The sequence below is a fragment of the Melospiza melodia genome, chromosome 14, assembly GCF_035770615.1.
Source record: "Melospiza melodia melodia isolate bMelMel2 chromosome 14, bMelMel2.pri, whole genome shotgun sequence".
Lineage (NCBI taxonomy): Eukaryota > Metazoa > Chordata > Aves > Passeriformes > Passerellidae > Melospiza > Melospiza melodia.
The window spans coordinates 17,620,764-17,638,343 of NC_086207.1; the positions used below are offsets into that span (position 1 = coordinate 17,620,764).

A 17,580-nucleotide genomic window follows, 5' to 3' on the forward strand; every position below is an offset into this window, starting at 1 on the left:
TCTCATCCCGGTGCAGCTGCGTGCGGCCCCCCCGCGCTGCGCACGAGGCTGTCACCGCTGCCACCAGCCCCGGGCCCCAAACCCACCCTGTGTCCCCCGCCAGGCTGCCCCCTTTGACTGCCTCACCCTTGGTGACCGCCGTGACCCTCACCCCGTGTCACCATGCACGGTGTCCCCTTGGAGGGGCTGTTCCTTGGGCTAAGGAGAAGCACTCTGTTCCCGTTCATGGTGGCCCCCCTGAAGCAGTAATTCAGCATGACCAGAGGGCAGCAGGACTCTGTGCTGGCCCCACAGCACACCTGGGACAGCCCAGGAGGGGCTGCGCTGGGGATGGATGTGTCCCAGAGGGGACCACAGCATCCCAAGAGCACAAGGCCTCATACCTGTCATGCCCTGACACTGACTCAAAATATGCAGCAAAGACACTGAGGGTCATCTGTGCGACTCAGGGCTCAGCCAGCATCAGCCTTTTTGCCCTGGAGAGCAACTCCAGCCCTTCCCTGCAGGACAGGAACCAGCAGAGCCCATGGCAGCCCAGAAACAAGGTCCCCACTCCCCTTCTTACAGCCACCAACCCTGTATGGCCCAGAGCAACCTCCCCATGACATGAGAGCAATCCAAGGCACAGCAAATCTTTACACTTAACAAAAGGTTAAAAATTTAAATACTCTCCAACTTTAGTGCAAGGCAAGCAAATGATACCACAGGTCCAAGTAGGTGCTCAGCCCCCCTGGGGGGGCCTGGCTCAGAATGAGCAGAGGCAGCAGCACACGCACACACGTGTGCACACACACACACAGAGGGGACAAGTTATTGCTCAGGACACAGCTGGGACAAGTGTACACAAGAGGGGACAGGACAAGCTGAATGGAGAGGTGGGCTGATCCCCACGCTGCTCCCCAGAGGGCTCCTGCCCGTGGGTGCAGGAGCTGTGCTGGCTGCCCAGAGCCCCTGGGGACACACACTAAGCTGGTCCCAGCCCACTCACTGTTGGGTCACAGCTTCACATGACCCCGGGAGGGACATTCCCTTTATCACAGCTTTGCTCCCTGAGAGCAGAGTCCTTAATGTGTCTGCTCCTCCACCACTGAGCTGGGCCTGGGGACGGCCACACCTCTGGACTGCACAGAGCTGGTGGAACAGCGCTGCCACCGCCCTGCAGTGTGCCAGGATCAGACCAACCCTGTGGCCCCAGCAGCAGCAGGGGCTGGGAGTGGCTGTGTCCAGCTGTGCCAGTGGTCTGGAGAGGGGCTCGGGATCAGCTCCCTGGAGCTGGCAGCACGTGTGAGACGAGGCAGGAGGCAGCAGGCTCCAGCAGACAGGGACACGAGGACAAGGCAGTGACACTCTGCTGCCAGGACACAATGGGGGACGCTTTGGCACAGCCCTTTCCTGTGCCTCGAGGCTGAGCAATGGACTCCGCTGGAGCCAGGACACCTCAGCACGGCCAGAAAGGTCCAGGAAAGATGATTTAGACACCTCAAGGCACAGAAGGCCTCTGTCCAGGACTCCCTGGAACAAAGCTGGGACAGTCACTCCTCCCATAGGAGGACATTTGTGCCTGTGACAGGGTGGGGGCAGTGCAGGCCCCCACCCATAGACTAAAAACCAACATGTGATATGTACAGACCGACATATATAAATATACATCCAACCTGCAGTGCCACTCGGGCACTGTGGAATGTGTCAGCAGAGCTGCTCCAGCCTGGCCTCGGCCCACGCTGGCACCACCCCTCCCTCCCTCCTCCCTGGGCCTGGGGCAGCAGCAGCAGCACCAGCACCATCCCAAGGGGCAGATTTGGAAGCGTCCGGGTTTGTCTCGGGGCTCGCCCGCGGTCAGAGGCACCTCAACCCCGAGTCGTGTGCGGCTGCCAGCCTTGGAATCATCCTCACAGTCTTCACATGCAGACGTATAAAACTGTAAACAAATCCACCTTGTGGGGCCACTGCGACCGTGTCCTTCAGGCTGGGCACTCGGGAGAGGCCGGGGGGTCCCGGGGGCTGGAGAATGAGCTGTGCTCTACAGCCGGGTGGGCTCTTCCTCGCTGTCGCTGCAGTTTCCACAACAGTCCTGAAGTCACAAGGGCAAGGGGAGGGAGGAGGGAGGGAGAGAGGAGCACAGCAAGCAGAGGGTGAGCATGGTCACACAACCCAGCCTACAGCTGCCCTCTGGCAGGGATGGGCCAGGTTCCCTCCCAGCCTGTGTGCAGGAGGGTTACACGGAGGCAAGGGGCAGGAGGGGACCCCCAGACTGCAGAGAACAGTCCAGCTGCATACAGGTTCAGCCCCTGGCAGGCAGACCGGTGAGCACACAGCTGGCTAGCTCAGAAGCTGTGAGAAGCTGGGCTCCAGGGACTGCAGCCACCCAGGGACACAAGCTCAGTGCCAGCACAGACGCTCGGCCCCGCTCAGGGCTCAGCTGGCCACGAGAGCAGCTGAAGCCCTTTCTGCTGAAATGGGAGTCTGAGCACGGGGCAATGCCAAACCCTTCACAGTTTCTCAACCCTTCTGTGTGTCCCGGACATCCGGAGAGGAGTGAAGGGAACTTCCCAGAGCCCCCTGGGAGCAGAACTCCCAGCAGTGCAGGGGCAGTGCAGGGGCAACTCTGGCTCAAGCTGAGGGCAAGGCCTCCCCCACAAAGGCAGCAAGAGCAGGGATGCTGGATTAGTGGCTCAGGGGGCAGTTAGAACAACAAGCAGGTTGTGCTCTGCCAGGGGAAGGGAATAGGCACTGAAGGATAACACTCCTCTTTCCCAGATCTTGCCATGTCCGTGGGCCACCGGGTATTTCCCTGAGCAGAGCAGCCAGGAGTGACTGCTCACCTCTGGAAAGAGAAAACACGTGGGAAATCACAGCTCAACCCCTTCTACAAACAGCTGCCCATCCTCTGGCAGGTCCTGGCTGCCTGGGGAAGGGCTGGGTATCCCCAGAGCTGGCTCTGGCTAGGGCAGCCCACTGAACTGCAAAGCACAACTCGGAGCTTGCCAAGGAGCAGGAGTCAGCACCAGGTGGCTGAGTGCATCCACAGCCAACCATGCTGGAGTCCTACAGCTGCACACAGCTGCTGAGGCAGCAGCCCAGGCTTTGCCAGGCCTGGAAAGAAGGCAAAGACTGTCCCAGGCAGAGGAAACAGGCAGACAAACAAGCCCACAGCAGCTGCAAGATGTTTCTGTTCTCCTCATCCCTCAAAAGAGCTGCTCTCTGCCTGGCTCAAGATCTGGCAAAGTGCTCTGGGGAGCCCAGACAGACCATTCCAAGAGCAAGGACTTGTTCAGGGATGGTATTATTCATGTCAGAAGGGAGATGATTAAATATTTTATAGTCTTCAGCATCTCTCTGCCTGGGTGACTCCAGCATGTTTAGCCAGCACACTCCTTTCCAGCCCCCCTGACTCCCCCAGCACAGGGAGTGCCAGCCAGACAAGGGCTCCTTGCACAGGTGCCCCTGAAAGCTCTGGGCTCTGGCCACCCAGCACTAGGGGAGACTGCTCACTGCCCTCTCATGCCCACCTCCCTGCCAGCCCTGCCTGGCACAGGCAGGAGCAGGATCACTGTTGCTGGGAGACTGGCTGGGGAGGAAATGCTGGGCAAACCCTTACCTGTCTGCTGAACAAGCGCTGGAGTAACCCTTTCTTGGGCTGTGGAGAAGGTTGCCCTTTCCAGTCCAGGTCTGGGGGCACTGTGCCATCTGTGCTAAAGACATTCAGCTCCTTAAAACACTCTGTCTCGATCATCTGGAAGAGGGAAAAGGAGGCTGCAGCAACTGCCACATGGAGCCCATCACCGAGGGCCCAGCAGAGCGTGAGAGCAGTGGGGACAGCACAGGGACACTGTCCTTGGCCATGGTGGGCACAAGCAGGAGCAAAGACCCACCTCGTTCTGCCAAGGAATGGGCACACTCCCTGTAGCAAACTTCTGGTAAAAGTCGTTGTCTGTGGGCTCCAGCTCCACCCCTTTCACCGTGGAGAACTGCTCGATGTCCAGCACATCCTTGCAGTAGATGGCCTGGGGCTATGCAGCACAAAGATTGCTCTAATGCCAGGCTCCACCTTGATGCCACCACCTCCAACTGCTGCTCATGGCTAAGCCAAGGCCACCTCTCCCTGCAGCCCAGAGCTTGCTGGACCCCTGTTCTGCCAGCTCCAGGGAAGGGGATGGGCCCCATCTCCCCATGCCAGGGCTCCCTCCTCCCTTGACAAGGTCAGGAACAGATGGGCACTTACATCTGGCTTGAAGGGAGGGTCCAGCATGCCAGCTTCCAGCCTCCTGAAGTTGAGGTGCTTGAAGAGAGGGTGTTCCTTCACCTCCTTGGCCCCAGCTCCTCGGCACCCCAGGCGCTCCAAGGGGTCCTTGCACAGGAGCTGTGACACAAAGGAAATCGTTGTTCAGGGTGAAGGGTGCTCTGTGCAGGAGCAGCCCTGGGTTCCTGCAGTGTGCTCTAGGGAGAGCACAGGCCTGCCAGGCAGCTGGGCAAGGAACGAAGGCACTTTGAAGTCTCCTGTGCTGCCTCATCAGAACCAAGGGAAGCTGCTGGAGGGAGAAGCCCCAGTGTCTTGCTGCTGCATGCACAGGAGTGGTGGGAGTGAAGGGACAGGGCTGCACAGCCATACCATGGTGCAGAGGGAGTGACAGGGCTGCATGGTGCAGAAGGAAGGGACAGAGCTGCACAGCCACACCATGGTGCAGTGAAGGGACAGGGCTGCACAGCCACACCATGGTGCAGAGAGTGAAGGGACAGGGCTGCACAGCCATACATACCATGGTGCAGTGAAGGGACAGGGCTGCACAGCCATACATACCATGGTGCAGAGGGAGTGAAGGGACAGGGCTGCACAGCCACACCATGGTGCAGAGGGAAGGGACAGGGCTGCACAGCCATACATACCATGGTGCAGAAGGAAGGGACAGGGCTGCACAGCCACACCATGGTGCAGAAGGAAGGGACAGGGCTGCACAGCCACACCATGGTGCAGAGGGAAGGGACAGGGCTGCACAGCCATACATACCATGGTGCAGAAGGAAGGGACAGGGCTGCACAGCCACACCATGGTGCAGAAGGAAGGGACAGGGCTGCACAGCCACACCATGGTGCAGAAGGAAGGGACAGGGCTGCACAGCCATACATACCATGGTGCAGAGGGAGCGGGCGCAGGGCGAGAACTTCTCCGAGTACTCCTCCTGCACCTCCTTCACCAGGCGCTCCACCTCCTCCCTCTTGATCTTCTTCTTGCGCTGCTGGAAGGGGGACTGGCCCTCGATCATCTCGTACACCAGGCAGCCCAGAGCCCACCAGTCCGGGCTGAACGTGTAGCGCTCGTTCTTCACCACCTCCGGAGCTGCGGGGCAGGGTGAGGGATGGGTGAGGGATGGGTGAGGGCAGGGACAGCACAGCTTTGGAACCACTTTTTGGTTAAAGCAGGGTCACTTACCCATGTAGCCAACTGTCCCCACCCGGCCCTTGATTGTTTGGCCCTCTGGCACATGCACAGCCAGTCCCAGGTCTGAGATACGGATGTGCCCTGCACAGAGGAGGGGACAAGTTAACAGGAGAAAGCCATGGGGCAGTGTTTGAAGCTGCCAAAAACACGGGGTAACCCTGGTTCAAGCAGAGTAAGAAAACCTCAGGCTCACAGCTCCTCTTGCCCCTGCACTCACCATGGTCATCCAGTAATATGTTCTCTGGCTTCAGGTCCCTAGGATGGAAGGGACTTGATTAGCAAGAAGCCTGTTGTCAAAGCAAAGGACACGAACAACAGCCACATCTCAACAAGTCACAGATAAGGATAAGCAACTTCAGGATGCAATGCCCCTGCCTCAGGCACACAGATAACCTTCCCCTCACCCTCTGTCCCAGAGCTGACCCTGCAAGCTCTCCCCTCCTGGCCAGAGAGGTGGAACACAACAACCTTCAACCCTCTGCACTGAGCCTGAGGATGGCTCCCTCTTTGCAGGTGCAGAACTCAGTATGGAGCAGAGGCTTCTCTGCTTATCCTGCCCCAGGGCAAGGAAGGACCAGAAGGGACTTCCTGGCCAGTGTTTAGCCATGCTATCCTAACACTGCATCACGCCCCTGTGAGTACAGTCAATCCACTTGTTTTCCCTCCTCCCCAGCTCTTGAGCACGTTGGGGCAGCCTACCCTCCTTTGTTCTAGTGTCAATACTGCCCAGGGAGCTCAGTGCCTGCCCTGAGCCATTCACAGCACGATCACATCCTGTTCTTGGCGATCATTTACCAGCACAAGGAAGCCAAGCTAAGGTCTCCCTTTCTCCCACAAGATCAGCTTTCTGTTCCCGATTCCTCTCACTCAGCTCTGTGCTGCTTTCAAGCCTGAGGTTATTTTGTTGACCCAGCTGGGCTGGTGAGAGCAGCAGGAACCCTCTTGCTGCTGCAGGCCCTACAAGCTCTCCCAGCAGGGGCCAGGCAGCACACACCTGTACACAATCCTCTCCTGGTGCAAGTCCTCCAGGCCACAGCAGATCTCAGCAGCATAGAAAGCTGCCCTGGGCTCCTCGAAACCAGCCTCTCCCATGTGGTAGATATGGAACTTGAGGTCCCCTCCATTCATGAGGGTCAGCACTAGGCAGAGAGCATCTTTAGTTTCATATGCATAGGCTAAGCTCACCTGCAATTCAGGGCAGAAAGGCTGTTAGAAGACACAGCTGGAACAGGGAGGTGCCCACACTGCCTCGGACACTTTGCCACCCAAGCAGCCACTCACAGGCTCAGGGCTGGGCCTTTGCCAGCACAGGAGGAACTGTGCAAACCCAGGGAGGACATGGCAGCACCCAGCAGTCCCAGCACACCCCCAGCTCTCCTCAGGTAGGACACTTTCCCCAAGACAAAGCTGCTTTTCCCCATGGGCAGGCAGCACTCAACAGCAACACTGGGGTTCATCTGATGAACCCTCTGCAAAGGGAGGCTCAGCTTTCCACACCTCAGTGCACCAAGGCAGAGCTCCCAATCACACAGCTCAGGGCTGGGCTCCTCCCCAGATCACTGTCTGGAGAGACAGTTCTCACTGTTTACTCGTGCCCCAAAAGTCACAATGCCCCCAGATGGGTGTTTGGGGCTGACTCTGGGGGCATTCACAGCATGTTATGGAGGCAGTAAAGGTCCTGCCACACCCCAGCCTTGTGAGAGATGTGCAGCCACCAGGACCCTGCACCGTGGGCAGAGCCTGCTCCTGCCTCTCCACAGCAGGTGAGGAGCACAGAGGGGCCAGGCTGGCTGGTTGGAGGAAGAATCCAGCATTGCAGCGAAGTGAGAGCAATTCCTATGTACTTACTACAAACCTACTGTTCACTTTTTCCAGGATCTGTTTTTCATTCAGGGCCATGGCTTCTCCCTTCCTCTTTTTGATCCTTTTCTTCTCCAGTTTCTTGCAGGCATACATCTTCCCTGTGGCACGCACCTGGCAGGCACACACCTGGAGGGAGGACAAGGCTCAGCATCTTCCCTTTTCCAGAGGTTCTGCTCTCAGGAAGGGGCACAGGAAGGCAAAGAAGCTCATTGTCAAAGCAAAGTGACAGTGACAGCTGCTCCAGATGTTACAGAGAAGCAAGAGCCAGTTCTAATGCCTCAAACACCTTTAGCAGCACCATGGCTGGTGCATAGGAAGGCAGAAGGCCACTCCATAAACAGAAGGAAGCCTGGCAGGAAGTTTTCAGGAGTGCAGTTTGCCCTATGAGACACAGGGAACTGACCTGACTGCCCAGTTAGCAGTAGGCACCACAGGGCTCGTGCTATCAACCCCACCCAGCCCCTCCCACACCTCCAGCAGCTGGACAGAGGTGAGCTCCTGCTTCTCAGAGAGGGCTGACAGGTCACACAAGGCCCAAAACACAGCCCAGCACAGAGCCCCACAGCCAGCAGCACCTGCCTCCAGGTGCTGGAGCAGCTGGTGGCACCCTGATGGCCAGCCCAGATGTGCCTCTGGATCAGGCAATGGGGCTGCCTGGTGCCCTGAGTGCAGAGGAAGCAGTGGTTACTCACCTCCCCAAAACCGCCCTTACCCAGCACGCGGTACTGGCGGAAAGTGTTTTTGGTCACTGGCTGCCTGTGAGGGAAAGGAAACCAGAGTGAGATGCGGCAGTGAGAGGGCTCCATGCCCTGGCCTGACAGACTGTGGCTCACCCCAAACCCCTGCCCAACCCAGCCTTGCCTCCCCACGAGGCTGAGGCTGCTGCTGGTGCCAGTAAAGGCCAGGCTCTTGGCTCCTGCCAGGGCCCAGCATGGGAAGGAGCCCTAGGGAGCCCTCAGGGAGACTGTGCGAGGAGGGTGCAGGTTCCCCAGAGGGGAGGGCAGCGTTACCTTTCCAGCCATTTCCACTGCAGGAAGCGGTTGAAGTACAAGCTGTCGAGGTAGTCGGCAAAGGGAGCCACGCTCAGGTAGTCGTGGATAAGCCTAGGAGAGAGCAGAGCCAGCATGGTTCCTGAGAGCTGGTCACAGCCCTGGAAACAGCCAGCAGCCCGAGGAAAGAGGAGGTGAACAGCCCCAAAAGACTCTGCCATCCTTCACCCAGCCTGGTGCAGAATCCCCCCCACAGCCCCGCTCCATGCCGAGCCTGGTGCAAAGGGAGGTGCGTTGGAGGTACCACTGTGACAAATGCAGCACCCTGGGGCCCTGCTGGCACTGCTAATCGTGGCCTCTTGGCACCAGCCAGGGCTGCAGGACAAAGGGGGACAATGGGACCCTGGAACTGCCCCTCTGCTCACAGGGCAAACGTGCACACAGGCTGTAATCAGCTGCCAGCAACATTCAGCAGCAGGCGCTGAGCTGTTCACTGTCAGTGAGTATCCAGCACAAAAGGCCACAGGGGATCCTGCTCCAACGAGCTAACTGCCTTGGAGAGCTGTGCCAGGGCTGCCCAGCGGAGCGAGGAGCCTCAGACACAGTGTCTAGCCTGGGAGCACGCACCAAGGAGAGCGGATGGGCTCTCCCCTTTCAGAGCCTGCCAAGAGCAGGCAGGGCCCAGCCCGGAGGCTCTGCATTCAGACACGGCCCTGGTTACCACACACCGAGCTAACGCTCCCCAGAAGACTGCAGCAAACGTGTTGCCACAGCCCTGCTCTCAGTGAGGCAACAACTCCAGCTACTGTGCAGGGAGGGGTGAGCTGCAAGCCTGGCTTGCCCAAGAGCTTCCGCTTCACACCCGGAGCCGGGACCTCGGCCACTGCCTCTGTGATGGGAACAGAGGTGACCTTAGAGCCCTGCAGAACAGCCAGAGTGACCCAACCACACCAGCCACTGCTGCACAGGCAGGACAGGACAGCTGGCTCACACTGCAGCTGTGGGCTCAGCTCGGCAGGAGCCTACAAGATTCTGGCACAACACTGGGCGTAGCATTGGTACAGGGTCTTCCCAAATGGCAGCTCCAGCTGGGAAGACTGACAGAGGTTTCTGCAGCAGCTTGTGGTTCCCAGAGCACAAGATATCCTTGTGCTTGCTTTCCTGGAGCTGGGCTGCAAACTGCTGGCCCAAAACTCCCCAGGCCCCAGCCTCAGCAGCAGCTCTCACTCTCCCAGAGCAAGGGACCAGGGGCACAAGGTGAGTCAGCTGCAGATCATCCCCGTGCCATGTGTGACCTGCAGGCACAGCCCAGCCCTCCAACTTACTTAGTGCATTCCTTGAAGAGCTCCTTGGAAGGTTCCTGCTCCAGCCTCTCACAACAGGCATCCACCAGTTGTGAGGGAACTTCAGGCACGTGGTCCTCACTCTGGGGACAAAGGGATGGAGTCAGACATAGGGAGCAGAGCACAAGGGTCCTGCTTAAGGGTCAGTGGGCAAAGCAGTGTGGCAGCTTGTGAGGTGGTGGGGTGGCTCAGCATGCTGGCTGTGGCAGGACATGGGCAATGTCAGCTGTTGGCTTTCCAACTGTTCTACCCTCACAGGCAGCAAACACAACCCTCTTACTTACGTTTGGCTTCAAGTACTTTTCAATCAGGTGCTGCCCACATTCCTTCCTCTTCTCATCTGGAGCCACTTCGTACCCTGCCTGGAGAGAGCAGTGTGAGGGGCAGTTTCAGCCTTGCTACTGGGCAACAGCTGTGGAGCAGCTACACTCTCTGTCCAAAGTTTCCCATACTTTCCTTGAAAACCAGATCTCTAGCAAACATCTCTCAAAGCAAAAGGCCCAGCCCTATCTGGGCTCTGACTCATGGGTTCTTCTTACAGGAAAATCCTACTGCCCAGGAGTACCCCGCCAACCAGTTCATGCCCAGGGTGTCAGGAACATCCCTGTCTCCCCCAGTGAAGCCTGGTGGGCTCTGCTCTTACCACAGCATCCAGGAACTTGACGCAGCGCGCGAGCTCGGGGCGCGTCTCGCAGAACTGCCGGAACAGCATGTGCCCGATGGGCTGCTTCTCGCACAGGCTCTGGTAGTCCCGCTCTGCAAACGAGGGCAAGGTCACCCCAACAAACCCCAAAGGAGCAGTCCCAGCCCAGGCAGTGCTGGGGGTACTGTGACTCCTCAGCTGGGCTGCTGACAGGTGCCACCAGCCTGAGACTCCCAGGAGAGTGAAGCGCACCCAGTGGGACAAGGGACACTGCTGAGGTTTTATGTTCCCCTATGGAAGATGCTCTTCCCTGAAAGAGGATTGACCTGGTGCTCTGTTCAGCCTGAACCTCTTGTTCCTACCAAAGGACCTCCATATCAGCTGCTTGCCTCTGATCAGCTGATCAGCTCTCTCCTCTCTCCATAGAGATCAACCAACTACTCCAGCCACACAACTTTCCTTGGAACATGAAGAGCACACCAAGCTTATCTCAAGGCGGATCTTCCAAGCCAAGAGTTGTTCTGATGACTCCTTCAAACCACTTGTGTTCCCAAAGGCCCTGCTGGAAGCAGCAGCATCAAAATGGGAGGCCCCACTCCCACAGATGCCTTGCTGATGTGCACACAGCAGTCAGAACTCCCCTCTCCATGGGACAGCCACTTGCTCGTCCATCAACTCTTGCGGATTCCTCCTACCCCTCTCTGAACTCTGGCAGCCCACGCACAAACGCCTTTGACTATCCAGAGCACTTCCAGTTCTCTGCTTTCTTCCTCCCCTTCCACTCAAGAGACGTCTGATCCCAGGCCAGAACTCATTTCTGTGACAGCCACTGCCACCAGGGCTGCCTGCAGAGCAGATGTGCAGCTGCCCAGGGGATCCCAGCGCTGGGTACTCCCAGCCCTCCCCTCCCTGTGCAGCAGTTTCTCTCGAGGAAGCTGCAGCTTCCTGAGGGTGCAGGAGAGTGCAGAGCCAGGCAGGCTGTGCTGGGGGAGGAGGTGGCCTCACCAGCTCCACAGCACCAGCCGGTTTCCTTGTGTCTGCAGGGGAAGGAGTTCCCTTCAGCTGGGGAGGACCTGAATCTGCTGTCGGCGAGATCAGAAGCTTTCAGCTGCCCTGCTCGCTGCCCAGGCCCACACGAGGTTACTCCCTGTGGTCAGGGCACAAAAAGCTTAATTCTGCAATGGGCAACCAGCCCACCGTGCCCACAGTCCTGCCAAGACTCTGGAATAGGAAAGAAACGCCTTTCCAGAGACTGTGAGGTGGAAAGAATGACACCCCGGCCAAAGAGTGCCCAAGCACAAGGAACAGGGTCATCTCTACCATGGGAAAACCAAGAGAAACTGCTGGCACCTGGGTCAGAGCACTTCTCACGTGCCTCTCCAAGGGGAAGTGAGACACTGATGCTGACAGCCACTGGCTGAGAGGGACTTGCTTCCCAAATCTTCACAAGGTCACTGTCCCAGATAGCAGGACAGCACACACAGACCACCAGCACTCAGCGCTGGCAAATGGGTTAAGTTCAGGGCTGGAAAACATCATGACAGCCACAGGAAGGGTGGCTGCAGGCACAGGGTGCACCAAAGCTCAGGGAAAGTTCTGCTGAGGGCATTGCAAGTCAAAGAAGGGATTTGGATGGTCAAGATGGGAGCTGCAAGGAGAGCCCAAGCCCAAGCCCTGTTCAGAACTGAGACCTTGCTCCAGAGAGGCAGCAAATCCAAGGCTGGAGTCACCACACAGTCACTCTGGCCGTGAAGCCAGCTCCAAGAGATGGTGCACAGGTTGTGTGGCAGAGGGAGGTGGGGACAGCCTGCACTGGGCTGCTGTGAACTTGAGGGTTACAGTGTGGATGGGTGAGGTTGAGGTTCTCCAAGCACCACAGTTCCATGGGGCCCAAAGGACTGCCAGGACTGGAAAACCTGGGCAGGGCAGAACTGGGAATTTGAGCTGCAGAAACCTCCCAAACCCATTGGTTTCAGTGGCACTGGCTCTGAAACAAGGCCAGCGCTGTGCCACTCTCCAGCTGGCAGCTGAATCCAGACTGAAAACTTAAACAAGCTCTCCTCTTCCCAGGAAGCAAAGCACTTGCATCCTCTGTGCCCCAAAACAATTTCACATGATCTCAGGACCAAGCCTGCTGCACAAACAACATTAAAACCATGAAGAGTACAAAGTACAGACTGAAAATGACAGGCCAAGCCCTGCTCAACGCCAGTTCTCATCCACTCCACACAGCAAGAACCCATGTTTACTGCTTGAACGTTAGAAGCTGAGGTCTATGGAGCTGAGCTGAATCCAGGCAGGGAGAACAGAGAATGTTAGCAGGACTTTTGTTATTTTTGCAAAGGCACCCCAGAGTGACACTCCAAAACCCTGCAGCATGGAACAGGTCTGTTTGACACAGAAGGTGATGCTCCCCTAGTGAAGCTCATCACAGCCTTGCAGGTGTATGGCTACATCATCAGCCACTTACCCAACCCTTATTTCCTCCCTACACTCTGCACTCCAAGTAATCCTGGCTGGGATTTGCCCTGTTGTACGTCCCTGACACTCAGCTTGGGGTGCACACCTCCCACCCAGCCCTGCATCTCACCCAGGCTCTGCCGAAGGTCCTCGCAGAGGCTGATGTGGGGGAACTGCAGCATCTGGCGCCATTTCTTGCTCTTGCCTTTCCTGTTTCCTCCACCACCTGCAGGGCACACAAAATCAATACCATGAGTCAGGAAGCAAAGGTGTCTGGCTGCACCCTAGCCTTGCCTCCAAGTCCAGGCAAGGAAAACAAGAATGACGTGGTGACACCATCTCCTGGTGGGACCAAAGTGTTGGAGCCTCGGTTGGAAATGGACAGACCAACCTCTGGCTGCTGAACAAATCCCAAACACGAACTTGAAGACCTTTCATGATGGGACAATCCCACCAGTGTCCACAGCCACAGCAGTTCCTGGCTCCCAGGCCTGTCCCCAGCACCTCTGCATAGCCAATCACCCCTCCAGGCCATGCCTTGCTTGGTGTGAAACTCTTCGTGCTGCTGTAATGCCACCTACTCATTCCAGACTGATTGCCTACTCCAGGGAGGGGCTCTCACATGGAGGACATGAAGCTGGGAGACAGGAATTCCTGCTCTAATCCTGCCTCCACAGACAACTCGCTACATTGCCTGGGGCTCATCGCTTCAGTTTCCCACCTCTGAAGTGGGGACACTCCCACCTCTCTCCAGAGATAAGCCAGCCTCAGAAAATCCAGATCCAAGAACCAGGTATTACCTCAGCTTCAGCTGCTGGAGTCAATGCCCAGCAAAGCTTTCCCAATGGTGGGAAAGCTTCTAGATAGACCAAAAAATTTACATCATAGCAAGCACTCAGTACCGATTGCTGAGATCAGCCAACCTCCAGGGATTGCTCTCCCAGTGCCAACACACACAATTTCCCACCTCTGTTTGGAAATTCATTAAATCACCCTTCCAAAGTGGTCGGGCCAAGAGTTGGGCTCAAGGCCCGGCCTTCTGAAATCACACGGGGGTTGAACATAATTTATCAGCTCTTGAGAAACACACTCATAACACTTTCCTCCACTGCAGATGCAGTTCAGCCCCAAACCCCAGACACAACACGGAGAACCAGGTGGGATGGGGCCGTCCTGGTCATTCCCAGGTGGTTCCAGCCCCAGGTCCGAGCCCCTGGCACGCCGAGGGTCCCTGCACTGCATCTGCCCCGCAGCAGCAGCAGCAGCAGCAGCAGCAGCAGCTGGGCCGCACGATTGTACAAACTCAGGAAGGAAGTGACTCAAGGGTGAGCAGGGCTGGAAGAAACCAGCGGCGCAGACACCTTCGTGTCAGCCACAATGCGGCGGATGGGGGCAGCGACACCAGGGCAGGGGAGGACAGGCCATTCTCACCCCAAGAGAGCTCAAGGAGAGGCAGAGCAGAGCCCCACGGCACCCGGAGGTTGCATTTCCTTGAGTTGTTTGCTTTGAAAGGAGGCTCCAGCGGTTCTCCCCCGCCCTCCCAGCACTGCAGAGGGGAGCTGGGCTCCTGCACAGCCACCTCCAGCACCCCTGGCCTGGGGATGGGGCAAGGAGTGAGCTGCTTCCACCCAGAGCTCAGCAGGAGCAAGCTTCAGGGCTGGGTGGTGGATGAGAGCTGGTCTGTTGTCCCTCTGTCAGGGCAAGGCAGACGGGGATCCTTCAATTCCCTGGGCCACACCAAACACAGGGCATGGTCATGCCGTGGTCGGTTGTCAGCAGCCCCATAGCACACTCCAGCTCAGCTCTGCACTCCCACACCAACCTAGGAAGCTTCAAAAAGGCTGGGCTGGAGCTAAGAACCCAGCCCTGTTGGTTCTGGCCTGCAAAGCAGCTCTGTCCTGTCACAGGAGCTGTCTGAGCTTACCCCAGTGGCCACCACGGACAGGCAGCACGGCCACCTGTGGCTCTCACGGCCCCAGAACCACCTGGCACAAGGGTGACACTGGGCTGTTCCTGCCTGCAGACTGCAAACAGGAGCAGCAGCCGGCCAGCACCTCGTGCTGCATCAGTGCCAAAACTCCACTCCCCAAGGGCACCACAGGAGCCGCTCTCTCTCTGGGTCACTCCGTATGGAGCTGGCCCCATGCCTGGAGGTCACAAACCCTGCTGCTTCCTGAACCAAACCCTGCTGCTTGGTTATGAACCAAACCTCGTCATGATGAACCCAAACGTCACGGTCCACCATGGTCACTGTGCCAGGAGTACTTACACTTAGCCTGGTTCTAAAGCAGCTTGGAAGTGCTTCTGCCCGTGCAAATTTAATTTCGCTGCTTTTTGCTCCCACAAATCTAATCTCCAAAGCGCTCTAACTGGATTTCAGCGGCTCTCTCAGGCTCCAGCATGGCTCGGTCTGGCCAACTGCACCCCACGGGGCAGGGGGGGACCGTGTTTCCCCGGCACAAATGGGATTTAATGAACTCATCGATGCCCGGCCGGAGCGGATCTTCTGTGCAAAGGACCAGGTTCCTGTGTGAGACATCCCATCCCCTCCTGGGGCTGCTCCCCTACATCTTCAGGACATCCTGCACAGTGGCTGGAATTCAGCGTGGCCCGGAGCAGCGGGAGCGCTGGGGCTGAGCAGAGCTCCGGGAGCCCCGCAATGGGGCTGTGCAGAGCCCGGGAGCCCCGCAATGGGCCGGGACAGAGCCCGGGAGCCCCGCAATGGGGCCGGGACAGAGCCCCGGGAGCCCCGCAATGGGCCGGGACAGAGCCCGGGGAGCCCCGCAATGGGGCCGGGACAGAGCCCCGGGAGCCCCGCAATGGGGCCGGGACAGAGCCCGGGGAGCCCCGCAATGGGGCCGGGACAGAGCCCGGGAGCCCCGCAATGGGGCCGGGACAGAGCCCGGGGAGCCCCGCAATGGGGCCGGGACAGAGCCCCGGGAGCCCCGCAATGGGGCCGGGGCAGAGCCCCGGGAGCCCCGCAATGGGCCGGGACAGAGCCCCGGGAGCCCCGCAATGGGGCCGGGACAGAGCCCCGGGAGCCCCGCAATGGGGCCGTGCAGAGCCCGGGAGCCCCGCAATGGGGCCGGGACAGAGCCCCGGGACAAAGCCCCGCAATGGGGCCGGGGCTGCTGTGAAGGCGGCGGACGGGACGGGACGGGACGGGCGGGGCTCCCCGCCGCAGTTTCGGGATCGGCCCGTGTGTGGGAAGCAGCATTTACCGGACTGAAATTAACTTTTTTTTCCTCCTACGGCACCCAAAGTTGCCTGTCCGCTGTGCCAGGGGAGCTGGAGCAGCCCCGGAGCGGGCACGGCGGGACGTGAATGGGGCGATCTGCACCGGGGAGGCGGCGAGGCCGCCCGGGACGGAGCGCAGCACCCCCGGGGCGAGCACAGCACCGGACGGGCGAGCCGAATGCCTGTGCCCAGGCCGCGCCGCCACCTCCCCGCTCCCCGCCAAGGCCGCGATGCCCCGGGAGGGACCGCCCCGGCCGAGCCCCGGGGCGGCACCACCGGGGCCCGCAGCCCGGGCCTGCCGCCCCGCCAGCTCCGGTACCCAGCTCCGCTCACCTTCGCGGGCCTTGAGCAGGACGGTGTTGGCGACGATGTTCTCCAGCTCCATGGGCCCGCGGGCGCCGCCGCCTCCCGCCGGCTCCGCTCCCCGCGCTCGGCCCGCGCCCGCCGCCCCCCGCCGCCGCCGCCGCGCCCCGCCCCCGGCGCCCCGGCCGGCCAATGCCTGCCCTCGCTCCTCCCGCGCCGCGCTCCCATTGGTCCGCCCCTTCAGGAAGCCCCGCCCCCTCCGCAGCACCGCCGCCCTCCAGTAGGTCCCGCGAGGTGCGGCGGGCGGGGCGGGGCTAGAGTGGTGACGTCATCCGGCGGCTACCGACGGAGGGCTGCCTGGACGAGGGGACGGGCGCTGATTGGAGGGTGAGATGTCACTCAGGACGCGCCGCGAACGGATTGGGAGAGAGTCAAGTACGCCCACACGGGAAGCTCCGCCTCCCACGTCATCTGATTGGGCGTGAAGCTGCCACTCAGCCGCAAGACGAGTCGTGATAGGTCAGTCTATGGGGTGGGGACGATTTGTTTAATATAAATAAGCGTCGGGGCTCAGTGGAAGCCGAGAGGGTTTTCTGGAATTTGTGGGAGGTCCCGGTCCCGGTCCCGGTCCCGGTCCCGGTCCCGGTCCCGGTCCCGGTCCCGGTCCCGGTCCCGGTCCCGGTCCCGGTCCCGGTCCCGGTCCCGGTCCCTCGGCCGGGGCTGTCTCCGCCGTGTCTGTCCTGTTCGAACCAGTGACATGTTTAGGGGTGCCTCCCCACCTTCGCAGCCTCAATAAAGCCCGAGCGGCCTCGCGTGTTTCCCGGTGTCTCGGTCCATCCCGGTCACGGGATGTGCTCCGGTGCTGTGCCCCGTTTCCGCGGTCACCGCTGCCCTGGAGGTTTGGGTGTTCTCATCCCCCAGCGCAGCTGACCCATGTGCCGTTCTGGTGTTTGAACTCCCGCCAAATTCTTTACACCAATTACTCTCTCTAAAAGCCATTTTTTAAAACTTATACCAAAATTAGCAGCAGCGTTACCTTGTCTGAAGAAAAGCTGTGCTATGGGAACCTCTTCCCACCTGATTCCCCACACACCTGGTTTCCCTGCAGAGCTGGCCTATGCTCGAGCATCCCTCGATGACCTGTCACTCACCTGCCCATCTCCCTGCCTGCCCTGAGCACAAAACCACTCCTTAATCTTCTTACACCAAGTGGTGTCTGCCCTGCTTTGTGCTGCTCCTGGCTTTGGGGTGAGGACATCACCTCTGCCTTCCCATGGCTTCTGTCCCTTGCTCCAGCCCACAGGA

At 59.2% G+C, this 17,580-nt stretch overlaps 1 protein-coding gene across 2 annotated transcripts; it reads right to left on the reverse strand.

The window, feature by feature from the left end:
• Window positions 1-652: 652 nt before the first annotated feature.
• GRK6 (G protein-coupled receptor kinase 6) lies at window positions 653-16,386 on the reverse strand. 2 transcript variants are annotated; one of them, XM_063169011.1, is made up of 16 exons: window positions 16,306-16,386; window positions 12,866-12,961; window positions 10,276-10,388; window positions 9,917-9,994; window positions 9,615-9,715; window positions 8,311-8,403; window positions 7,993-8,056; window positions 7,286-7,426; window positions 6,432-6,622; window positions 5,655-5,692; window positions 5,429-5,518; window positions 5,127-5,335; window positions 4,223-4,360; window positions 3,873-4,010; window positions 3,599-3,733; window positions 653-2,071 (listed from the first exon to the last, which is right to left on the reverse strand). In XM_063169011.1, exons 1-16 carry the CDS (start codon window positions 16,355-16,357, stop codon window positions 2,021-2,023), a joined length of 1,728 nt encoding a protein of 575 aa, XP_063025081.1. In that variant the 5' UTR covers window positions 16,358-16,386; the 3' UTR covers window positions 653-2,020. The 2 variants fall into 2 exon arrangements, with proteins under 2 accessions (XP_063025081.1, XP_063025082.1); XM_063169012.1 differs by having other exon boundaries at window positions 653-2,824.
• Window positions 16,387-17,580: the final 1,194 nt, after the last annotated feature.